Source organism: Rhinolophus sinicus, chromosome 13 (assembly GCF_057876585.1).
Source record: "Rhinolophus sinicus isolate RSI-liver-muscle chromosome 13, RSI-T2T, whole genome shotgun sequence".
NCBI lineage: Eukaryota > Metazoa > Chordata > Mammalia > Chiroptera > Rhinolophidae > Rhinolophus > Rhinolophus sinicus.
Window position 1 is genome coordinate 41197895 of NC_142513.1, and position 12959 is coordinate 41210853.

Sequence of the window (12959 nt, forward strand, 5' to 3'; positions counted from 1 at the left end):
TTTCACCAAAAAATTATGAAAAATATAAAAATACTATTAATACAGTAGTATACTGAATTCATAGTTTTCAAAGGAAAAAAATATCAAAAATACTATTGCTATAACTATGGTATCAAGGAGCAGATATTTCAGTTGAAAGCATACTAGCATTTCTCATCACTTTCAATATTACTGACACAGCTTTTAACTTTGTTTAAATCATATTCATCACTCTAATACTTTTAGCTTTAACAACTGCTTCTTGGCAGAGAGTGCTAAGTTTTAAGGTCTGGGAAAGATGACAGTGGAATTTACATCTTAAAATAATCATTGTGATACTTGCAGTTTCTGTGTTAGTGAACTTTCTGCAGGACAGGATTCCTCTGGGCCCACCCTTCCCTCATCTAAGAAAGGGCTGCACTCGATGGCCCCAGAGGTCCCTGCCAGCTCAGTCCTCCCTCATTTCTACAGCTTTCACCAACTGCAGACAGATCCTTCCAAAGCACCCTTTGTGCTGATGCGAGGATGTTCAGAAAGGGAATCTAGAACATAGGTTTGGTAACAAAGACCCGCCAAGGATTTCCAGGAGGGAAGTGTGCCACCAGTGCTGGTCTGCAGTGGCCTCAGTGGACTGAGGGCTGAAGCCAAGGAACAGTGAGAGGAGGTGCTGACCACAGCGAGGCAAGCAACGAGGGCAGCTGGTCTGTCTGAGGAAAGCGGCTGGTGGGAGAAACATGCAAAGGGCGGGCAGGAGAGACGTTTTCAAGGCAGAAATGAGGGGCTGCCTTTCCGATGCATTAAGAAGATGAAGTGGAAAGTGGCTCTGAGAAGTCTGGTCTGTGGCTGAGAACCTCTAAAAATACCTCAGAAACTGGAGTAATGTGAAGATACTCATTATGGGAGAAGGGCACAGGAAAACGCATAATGCATTGTTTACCTTTAGGGATATGATAAAAACACCAAACAAAAATGAAAGATAAAAATGAAAACACTTTGCGTAAGTATGGTTTAACAATGCCATTACATTTTTGACTGCACTATTTGTTCAGTCACTGACAATTTATTATTTAAAATGATTGTTTTTCCAAAATGAATTTAAAACTTCAAGTTTTAAGCAATAAAAGTCAGTTAACTGGGCTTATGAAGAATGATCTTATAAAATACCAGTTACACTGCTTTTCTACAGAACTGTTCATTGTCAGTTTAAAATGGAAAAATCTGCTATTAGAGTAATATGACTATTCTTAATTCAAGAACATTTTAAAATCAATAATGACAATAAATGAATTATCAAAGTACTAGATGCTTACTTTCCTCATAATTCATAGAAACTATTACAAAAGAGTGATTATCACCTTATTGTTAACTTTGTAAAGCCATATAAGTGGAGGCTATAACATTTTAATTATTATGTTGAGAAACAAAAACATCTGTTTTACAATATTAATTAATTTGAAATAATCTTACCATGTCTTTTTATTCATTGTAAGCTCCATTATCATGCGCCTAAAAATAATCAAAACAGCTTTACAAGCATCAACTTGTTCTTTCAAGAGTGTGGGAACTTCAGCACATGGTTCCAGCAAAAAGACGTTTGCAGCGTTTGTCAAAAATACCTTATAATCAACAAATTTTACATTAGAAAATATTATTAAACATATACATCTGAACAAATTTTGCTTAAGGCTAATGATACTAATTTTACTTTGCCAATGAATCACCTTTGAGTTATTTCACTTAAGGCAAGGGGTACCAACACATGCTCAAGTTTTTCTTTTGTTCACCTCTTAGAATAACTTAAATACTGAGACACCTGCAAGAACTTTCCTAGGAAAAATTACTATTACATGATAATATTGTAACTTTAGAAATTTTATGAATCAGAAAATCTTTTGAAGACTTCTTTTTGACATTGTCTTAAAAAGAGAGAAAGAAAAAAGATAAGACAGGATCACTGCCTTCGGATGAAAAATTTTAGGGTGGGGGAAGGGAGAGGAAGAGGAGCTATGGTCATAAAGTGGCTGGAAAGAACTATCTGATTATTGTTCAATCTCCCAGCATATGAACGACTTGCTGACAGGAAGCACAGCCAGCACCACCCCACAAGGGTGTGGGAACCTCTAGGAGCAGTGACTGCAGGAAATAGCCAAAGCCACATGATTGACATTACACATCCTCCAGAAGCATGTATTCTAAATATGGGAACTATACTGAACAGTAGCATATAAAACCTAAATGAATTCTTAAGATAAAAACAGATTTCAAAAAAATTTAGGTAATCAGTTTATCACTCTATGCTCTGCCTCAGACCTTTAGGATACAAGTTCACTGTCCTCTACCATCAAGGGTAGTTCAGTAGAAAACTGTGAGAAGCACTGACCCAGGCTATCCTGTGGGATGTTACTACTTATGGGCACTGCAATAAAATAACAATGTGCTACCATTTAGACCAGGGTGTCCAAACTTTTTTCAATGTTTTTCACCAAGGGCCATATGCGGTAAAATACACAAACAGCTGGGCCACTCACGCGAGGTGAAGTACGTATTGCCTCACCTGGTTTATTTAAGTAAACTAAATATATTTTTGGAATTTGCTGTGGGCCAATAAAAAATGGATCGCGGGCCGCAGTTGGCCCGCGGGCCGCAGTTTAGACACTCCTGATTTAGACAGATGACACTAGGAACCCTCAGTTTAGGAAATTCTGAGTTGTCAGTCTGGTGATGAGGATGGATCTACTGTGAATGAAATCCATTAAGACAGTATCTCAAAACAGATGCATAAACTAACGGTAGAAAAGAATATATTCAAAAGTCAAATGGGTGAACTAAAATGTTGACAGCCTCTAAGATTATCTTATGTAATATTAAAAAGGTATCCTGTTCCAATTTTCTAGGAAGAATTACTAAATAATAGTTGATAATAGATAACAGCAATGATGAAGAATTTACTAGCCTTCAAGTAAGAAAAAAGAAAACAAAGAACTTTTTTATTAAGAAACTAGAGCAGTTTTAGTGACTGTTTTTCAAAGAAGTATGCCATAGGTGATATATTGCAATACAGGTGTTTTCAATTCAATGTATTTGGCTTCTTGATTTGAATTTGAAACTTTTGCGTATTCTCAAACAAAAGTAAGGAGTCATCATATATTACACTTCTTTCATTTTACTTTTAAAAAAAAACATCAAAATGCCAACTACCTGAGTATTTCTTATAATCATGTTTTATATGTAAACATGTTAGTATACGTTAAGGTAACAATAAACAAAACTAATAAGTCCATATCATACTTGTCAAAAGCAACTATATACGAGTACTACCTATCTATCTCAACAAACCTCCATTTGGCCACTTTTTCTTAATGAATCAAGCAAAGGGCCAAGGTACTGGATATAATTAGTAAAGAAACAGCTATTTAAATCCAAACCAAATATTTTTTAAAACTATAGCACTATAACCAAAATTATTTTCTTGGTTCAGCCAACTAGATGTAACTTATCCTTTCAGAAAACAAATAACACTCTTCTGAATCCATGGAGATAACTGATATCCACAACCCCTACCGGCTGACACTGGGATGGCTAACGATGGCAATATGGCATCCGCCTGGAGGAAGGGGCTACCAAGGACCTCAGAGCAGGGATTGCCGCAAGCATTTGTTTGGTGGTCCAAGGGGTTATATTTATGAGCTACACCAAAGTTCTTTGAAGATACTCAAATAAAATCTATTGATTTTTTAAAGTTAATTTCAAATTATCTGATTTTCATTGAAAAATGCAAAAATTCATAACTTAGTGTATACGCTGCTAATTAACCTGAAAATAAAAAAGGATTCCATGATAAGAAATCCTATCAAGAGACAGATGACAGAAACACAGTGTCATTGAAAACTAGGTAACATGCATGCCATCCCCTAACTCAACACCTGTCTTCTGTGTGGGAGGCCTAATTGGACACAGCTATACATGTGGAGGCAGAATGGAGGGTGGGGTGCTCAGGAGCAGAGGAAGGAGAGGCACCCTGTATTTTCACTTATACTCCTAACAACCTTCAAGCTGGATTGGACCAAGAGGTAATTTCCCAATCCTCATTTTTGAGATAAAATCCTGAGGTCTGGGGGAGATTAAGTGATGAGCCAAAGGTGTTCTTTCCAATGTTCCCAAATGGTATCGATTCTATTTCATAAATTCATTCAGATAAAAATCTAAAAATTATTGCATTAATCATCATTCTTCATAAACACAGGCAATTTTTAAGAGGACTATTACTTGTAAGACTATATAGTCAACCACACATAACTTGCAAATGATTTAGGTAACTAATTACCTGTGTTCAGAAGATATTTTTAAGATTTAAATCTCAGTCATTTCACATTCACTGTATAACCCTTCTAAAAAAATTGCAAACACTTCATTATGTTTCCTTGGACTACAAAAAAAATCTTTACAAAGGTAAAGTGAAAATCAGGAAGTCAACTCAGAATGAGAATTTAAGAGCTGTTTACTGACAAAAGGCAAAAACTATCACCATATTTTATATGTTACCCCAATAAACAATGCTCAAATTGACTTCAGGTGAGGGCCTTTATGTCTCTGGCTGCCCGGCCGCATACCTGCAACATAGCCTGGGCCCCAGCTTTCACATTCTTATTTTCTTCTTCTGTCACACACCCTCTGCTCACAGCACTGGTGAAGGAGTATGTTCGTCCCCAACTGGAAGATCGCTTATGACCAGAACTTGCAGACGCCGTCTTTAGAAAACAACAATCAGTTAACAGAAAGGGAAGAAGCACACGTTCACCTATTTAATTCCTTATGTTCATCAGAATTCGCAAAACTATAGGTTCTAGGAGGGCAAGTTTTTTTTCCATTATGTTCACCACTCTACTTCCAGCACCTAAAATAGTGCCTGTCATTTATCCGCTGAACAAATAAACATCCAATGACTGAATGAGCACATAATACAGACCTTTGAAATGTGTGATTAATTCCATTTGCTCCTGACTAGTTATTAAAAATGATTTCACCAAAATCAAAATTATGTAATTAATACAGATATTTTAAAATGCTATGCCTTTGGTTATCAATATTTTTAAATGTTAGTCATTAACTGCTATGAGAAACACATACTTTTAGAAATAATTTCTCAGACTAGATTTCAAAATAGCATGCCAGAAATATAAATATGACTTAAGCCTCTTTTGTATTGCAGGAAGAGGTCCCACTGTCATTTTAGATTAATCTAGCCTGTAGCTTTATTGGACACAGACTAAAGAGGTCCATTCTGACAGTACCCACTCTCTGAGGACAGCACCCAGCCCCGCAGTGAGGCTTACTTCTGGTGGAGATAATGCTCTTCTTTACTGAGTTAGTCCTTTCAAGTGTGTAACATCAGACTGCTTCTGGAATAGGCCACTACACAAGAAAAGGTTCCCCAAACATTCCAAATTTAGTTTCTCAAATGCTATTTAAACATGTCAACGATAAGACAGTGACATTTTTAGGCTTCTACAGAGATGTGTAAAATATGGCTTATTAAACAACTCTTGTGCAATGAATAATGAAACTGCAATGCACATGTGGACCTAGCCTGAGGATTAGGAGATAGCCGATGATCTTGAATACAGCACACAAGCAGCCTCACTGAGGCAGGAGCTCAGCAACACAAGAATATCGCACATGATATTAGGTTGGTGTAAAAGAAATTGCAGTTTTGCAATTATTTTTAACCTTTTAAACCATAATTATTTTTGCACCAACCTAATACAAACGAGATTCACCTGCCTGTGTCCCACCAACTGGGACCCTTGATTGAGCAGGTAAAATGCTGCTAAAATATATATACTCCCAACTGAAACAAGTGATAAAATATTACCTCCTTGATGCCAGTCTCTGAAAATCCTAATTTTTCAGCATCTTCTTGGGCGACTTCTTTTTTATCTGGTTCCTCCATGAACACAGGTTTTTCCTGGAGGATCCACTTTCTGTACACTTGAACTACTTTCCTTGTTATAGCTATGTCACAGGAAGGCAACAAAAATGCCTAAAATGACAAGAGAAAACGCCGTTTAACACCATACAAGCTCAGGTCACTACAGAGCCACACAACAGACATTTCCAATCACCGTCACCAATTTCAGACTTTCCCTAGAAACACACAGCTGGTAAGTATACTACACAGGACCACATATTTTTGTGCACACCAAACTTATCTGAGGAAAAAAGGAATTTTCATAATTGGTCCAGAAAATATAATGCAATTTAAACATTACTTATGTATTTTGAATAATTTTTCCATAAAAATAACCAAAATGCAGACCTGTACAGATATTTTAATTGGCTATATAAGTAATTGTTCAACTGGGAACTTTTCCCCATGAATCAGATATAGGTTACAATAGACATACTAGTACAGCCAGTCGCAGCCAACTGTCACATCTCTTCCCAACTTCATGTTCAGTGACATCATGTTAGTAGCTTGAATTGGCCACAGTGAAAGTATTTACACCACAAGAAGTTTGCAAATGATATCAATTAGGGCTTTTCATTTTTTTTGTTTGTTTGCCTTTACCTTGTCTTTCTTTCTTCCTTTCCCTTCCTCTTTTCCTTCCTCCCACCCTCCCTCCTTCCTTTTTTGGGAGCCAGTTGTTCAACATTTACCAGCACACCAGTGAGTAGATACCAACATTAATGAGAGCACCGGCCAGTTGTAGCATTATGCACATTTATGTGAACTTTTTAACATTAAAGAATCCCCTTACATATCTACACGTGAAAATTATTTTTTAAGTTTTTTTATTTTTTAATTGGGGAAGGGGAACAGGACTTTATTGGGGAACAGTGTGTACTTTCAGAACTTTTCCCAAGTCAAGTTGCTGTCCTTTCAGTCTTAGTTGTGGAGGGCGCAGACCAGCTCCAGGTCTAGTTGACCTTGTTAGTTGCAGGGGGCACAGCCCGACTCCCACACGTGAAAATTTTGATTTAGTAAGATTTCAAAAACGTAACCAAAAATGTAAAGGGAAAATGTATTTGCCTTTTTAATATCAGCTTTAAGAAATATTTCTATATGAGGGGTGAACATGAAGAAGTACGCAACACTCCAATGAATGCTTTCATTCCACAGATGAGGAATTAAGATGAGACCCAGGATACCTGAGATATTTTCACAGGTTTATAAACTTATTAGTAAACAGCGAATCCAGGTCTTGATCTCAAGTTTCAGAGATTTGTTTTAATACCATCATAAAGCTTCATCCTTCAGGATCCAGTTGGAGGCAGATTTCAATGTGACAAGGTTTCATGCAATATATAATCTCCACAGATGGTGCTCATGTCCCATCAAATTTCAGAATAGAGGAGTTTGTGTTATAACAAAATTGCAACATATCAATGTATCAACTAATCTGATGTGTATTGCAAGAAAGATCAAAGAAAATGAAGAGTATAACATACACTGATGTCCTATTCTAATTTTGTTTCCAAAATTTTACTACAAATATTTTCACACAGACTTTTACGGTAAATAACACCTACATACCCATCTCTCAGACTCTACAATTAGCACTCATTATATTTGCTTTATCACACATATGTCAATACACCCCTCTATCTATGCTTCTTTGTTTTTGTTTTTTTTTTGTTAAAGTTTATTGGGGGTGACAATTGTTAATAAAGTTACATAGGTTTCAGGTGTACGAGTCTGTAATACATCATCTATATATCATAATGTGTGTTCACCACCCAGTCAGTTCTCCTTCCATCACCATATATTTGATCCCTTTTACCCTCATCTACCACCTCCTTCCCTTCTTACTCTCTGGTAACCACTAAACTATTTTCTGTGTCTATGAGTTTTTGTTTCTTCATTGTTTGTCTCATTCCTTTGTTGTTTTCAGTTTTTCAGTTTTATATACCACATATCAGTGAAATCATATGGTTCTCGACTTTTTCTGTCTGACTTATTTCGCTTAGCATGATAAACTCAAGATCTATCCATGTTGTCGCAAATGGCACTATTTCACCTTTTCTTATGGCAGAGTAGTATTCCATTGTGGATATATATCACATCTTCTTTATCCATTCATCTATCGAAGGACACTTTGGTTGTTTCCATGTCTTGGCCGTAGATAAAGCTGCAATGAACACTGGCTATGCTTCTTTCAATCCATTTTATTTTTGATGCATTTCAAAGAAAGCTGCAAAAATCAGTACGTTTCACCCCTAAACATTGCAACATGTATATCACTGGCTGGGGTTCAAAATTTGTTTATCATACTTTAGGTAAACTTAATAAACAGTGAAATGCACAAATGTCAAGTGGACCATTTGATGAGTTTTGACAAATGTACACAACTATATAACCCAAATCCAATATCAAGGTATACTATATTATCCTCCTCCCAGAAAGCAAATATAAATCCTCCCTGGAGAAAAATAAAATCATAATAAAACCAAAATTATTTGTATGGACAGTCTGATTAATATGATGTGCAGCATATTAATAAAAAAATCAGAAATATGAGAAAAATCAATATTAACAAAGCCACAATAAAAATAGACAATATTTAAACATATAGGAAACCTAGATAAAGTATCAGAAAGAGATGTAAATTGAATAGAAAAATAAAATAACCAAAATTAAAAGCTCAGTGTATATAGGTTGAAACAGAATAGACACAGCTGAAGAAAAAAACTGAATAAAACATCAGAAAAAAACATGCAGAAGAAGCTTGGAGAGACAAAAGGATGGGTAATGCAGAAGAGAGGGTAAAAGAGTACAATGAAAAAGTTACCCTATATATGGCTGGAGATATAGAAGGAGAAATTAGTAAAAAGGGGCAAAACTAATATTTGAAGAAAAATTGGCTGAGAATTTTATCAAAATTGATAAGAGATATTAATCCACAGATTTAAGAATCACAAAGTAACACAAGCAGGATAAATAAAAAGTATATTACAATAAAACTGCTGAAAACCAAAGACAATCAGAAAATCTTCTTAAAAGCATCCAGAGAATAAAGGGCACACTTCTTCTGAAGGAACAACCACATGAGTTAGCATGACATCTCAAAGAAGCAATGCAAGCCACAAACATGGAGTAAAATATTAAATGTGTAGAAAGAAAACAGCGGCCAATATAGCATTTGACATCCAGAAAGAATATATTTCTAAAATTAAAGCAGAATAGAGGCATTTTCACATAAGAAGAAAATAAGAACATTTTTACTAAGGGAAATACTAAAAGATATTTAATCTTTAGGCAGACAGAAAATAATTATAGGTCAGAGATTTGGAAAAGGGATAAAAATACAATAAAAGTGTAATTATTTAGATAAACATAAGTGAATAGAAAAAATATGTATGAATATATAAGAATAAAATGATAAAACTGGGTAATTATAGTAGTTCTGAAAGTGATGATATATGTATGTATTTGTAGATAAATAAAACATATTATATGTATTCATAATATGGAAGTCAAATACATAACAATGGCATATAAACTGAGAAGGAGTAAAATGGAAATAAAGTACATACTAAGAGGACAAAAGTTGAAATTAATGCTAGATTTTAAGTTACACAAAGTTGTTAACCATTCATATATTACAAATGAACATAAAAATACTAATCTGAAGGAGAAAAATGGGATGCTAGAAACAACCAGTCTGGAAGAATTCGAGACAACTAGAAAAGTAGAAGGTAAGATAGTAAACTTTAAACACAACTATAGAAATTGTTATGTTAAATGTAAGTGGAATAATGCTCCAATCAAAAGACAAATTGTAAGGTTGGATTTAAAAAACTATATACCATTTATAAGAGGACACCAAAACATATGGATATGGGGAGGTTGAGAGTAAAAAGTCAGAAAAAGATACGCCATGCAAACACTAACCAAAAGAAAATCAGTAAAGCTATAGTAAAAATAGGCAAGATCAACTTTGAGGGGGTGTGTGAAAAATATAACTAGAGATAAAGAGATAAAATTCTTAATGATAAAAGATTTAAAGAAACATGTATTTCCAAATCTCTACTGAAACTAATAATTATGCCTCAAATGTACACACACACATACACACACACACACACACACACACACACGCATCAAATACTGATAGGCTGATGGAAAAAAATAGACAAATCCAGTCACAGTGGGATATTCTCAGTAACTGATAGAACAGCGAACAAAAAATAGTAAGAATAGAGAAGAGATGAACACATACTTCATGCCTCCTTACTATATCCTCCATGTCTCGACCGCTCATATTTTTCATCTCTGCCTCTGAGGTGCATGCAGGATAATTTCTTCATATATGTCACCCAGTTTATTCTCTCTTCAGCTGTTATCTAATCTATTAAACTTACCCAATTGAGGTTTCCCTTTAATATTTCAACTGTTACTTTTTTTATTTCTAGAAGTCCTATGTTTTTACTATTCAAACTGGTGTAGTCATCTGTTACAGTTTCTTATTTCTACAAACATGTTCAAGCTTGTCTTTTATTTCTTTAAACATGTTGACGGTATTCATACGGAAGTCTCATTGTATAACTAAAGTCCTCGTGAGGCTTTCCTGCTTCTTTTGATTTGTGTGTCTAGAAAAGTTTTGACTTACAAATTCCTAAGTAGAACAATGAGTGACCCCAAATTACTATACCCAGCTAAACTGATATTCACATGTAAAGACAAAAGGAAAACATTCCCCATCATAAAAGGACGCAGGGTATAAAGCTTCCAAGACACTTTCTCAAAAACACTCACTTGGTGACAATACAAGGCCAAACAAGAAGTGAATCAAAACAAGTTATTTTAGGAATGTAAATACCAGGAAGAATGAATCTAAAAACAGAACCAAGGCTAAACAACTTTGCACAGTAGGATTCCAAACCCGAATGCAAATAATGGTAAATTTGTAATATAAATTTACAATACAGTGAAATCAGTAGATGGGGGAAAGAGACTGCAGAAAATACGAGGCTGCTAATTTCGTATATTTCAATACAAGAAATAAACAAGTGCTATTTGAAATTACAACATGTAGCTGGAAAGTGACTCCAACACCTTAGTGTAATAAATGTTTTTTCATTATAGCCAAGTCTTTTAGCAATTAATATTTCTTGTGGTAAAAGAACGTTTATTTGAATTTCAGCAATTCCTTTAGTTTTGTTTTCTTGTTAAATTCAAGAACAATAAAATTCAGAACTCTTCATTAAAACTCATTAAAGAGTCATTAAGAATTAAAGATTATATTACCATAAAGTTATTCTGTCAGTTCCCCACCATTACCCCTGGCACCTCTATATACCTACCCTTCTCTCTGCCTTGTCTTCAGTCAACCTCTGTCTGGTTTCACCTTTTCCTGCCTCTGTCCATGGCTGCCTGCCTGCCTGTCCATCTATACTTGACTAGCAAATTCTGTGTCTACCTGACTGTCTAAAACTACCCACCTATCCATCTACACCTTATTTCCATCTCTGCCATCTGGCCTTTCTGCAACCATCTGTCTATTCTTCTATGCCTGCCTGCCAGTTTATATCTATCAGCTCATCTGTAAGCCCTCCTATCTGTCTCTGCCAGACTGCTTTCTGATGGTTTATATCCTGTCTTACTCATCTCCTCTCTGCTAGTCTCTTATCCGCCTATCTAGCTAGCCAGGCCAAGAGCTACACATATATAGAAAGAAATACCTAGAGTGATGCTCTTCCAGCATTAATATGGTTATTTATATGGTAGTGCTTTGAGTGATTTGCTTTTATTTTCTCCTTCATGATTATATATGTGTTAGTGTGTGTGTATACAGTGTTTATATGAATGTTATCTAATGAACATTCATTTATTTTCATTAAAAAAGCTGTTCTTTAAAACGAAAGCAACAACAAACAAGACAACCTAAGGAACAAACACCCTTTAGAGCACTGCTTTGAACTTTTGAGATCATAACCTAAGTAAGACATTTTACAGAAGGCTACATGTACTTGTATGTACAGTATATACATAAATAAATCACAAAGTTTCACAAAAAAATACTAATCCTTACAACATGCATTGTGAAGTATTTTGGTCTGTTCTATTTTACTATATTTCATAATTTTAAAAAAAAAAAATGCTGTTTTTTGACCCACAAATTTAATTTAATGACCTATGAATGGTCACAACAGGTAGTCTGAAAAACACCAGTTAGAAGACAAGTTTCCAGTGGTACAACCCAAGACCAGAATCGCCCTCCCTGAAGCACTTTACCACTGTCATCCTGCCTGCTAAGAGTAGCAATAAACTGAGGCTGCCCTGAACCTTGCCAAACCTTATCCCCCTTCAGTTACCATCTATTTCCATTACCTTTAACTCACTAAATCATCTAGTCCAAGGTGACTTGCACTGTTAGTACCTGCCCCTAGCAGCCCCTCATCAGCATTTATTCCCCAGGTCACACACATTGGCATCTGATCTTCTGTCTCACACTATTCTCTGTACATACACACATGTCTTATCTCCAATGTGTACTTTTTGAATGTACATTTTAAACTTTAATATCCTTTAGTATTGAATAGTTTCTGAATAATTTAAAATTGAAAAAGAAATTATTATGAAAGAAGATATTTTGCCTTCCATGAAAGAAAAATTCATCGTTGACCAAGAGAGGGCAATAGAACACAGTGTTAAAACACATGCCCCTTTTCCCAAATGTGTCTATTTCAGTATTTTAACAATGCATAATACTCATATTTTAAATTTCATATATATTATTTTCAAATTAGATTTGATTAAGATTATGAAATGTATGTAAAATGTTTTTGAGCTTCATGGCACAAAGATGTCTCATAACTTCAGTCATAGTCTGCAGCTACCTCAATGAGCCAAGCTACTTCAAATTTGAATTTAGATTGGATTTAGGATTTAGACTGAATTTAGAATTTAGAGCACACTGCCAGGGGTAGAATGCCAATAATGGACGCAGATAGAATTATGTGTATGCTAAGTGAACAAT

General features: G+C 35.1%; 1 protein-coding gene across 8 annotated transcripts in view; it reads right to left on the reverse strand.

Annotated features, from left to right (window-relative positions):
* Positions 1-12959, reverse strand: part of RALGAPA2 (Ral GTPase activating protein catalytic subunit alpha 2) — a 332861-nt gene that overhangs the window by 224475 nt on the left and 95427 nt on the right. For all 8 annotated transcript variants that reach the window (XM_019712539.3, XM_019712535.3, XM_019712536.3 and 5 more), the window contains 3 exons: positions 5852-6019; positions 4590-4727; positions 1447-1595 (listed from right to left, as the gene is read on the reverse strand). In XM_019712539.3, the coding sequence (XP_019568098.3) occupies positions 1447-1595; positions 4590-4727; positions 5852-6019 (455 nt within the window). The remainder of the gene's footprint in view (positions 1-1446; positions 1596-4589; positions 4728-5851; positions 6020-12959) is intronic.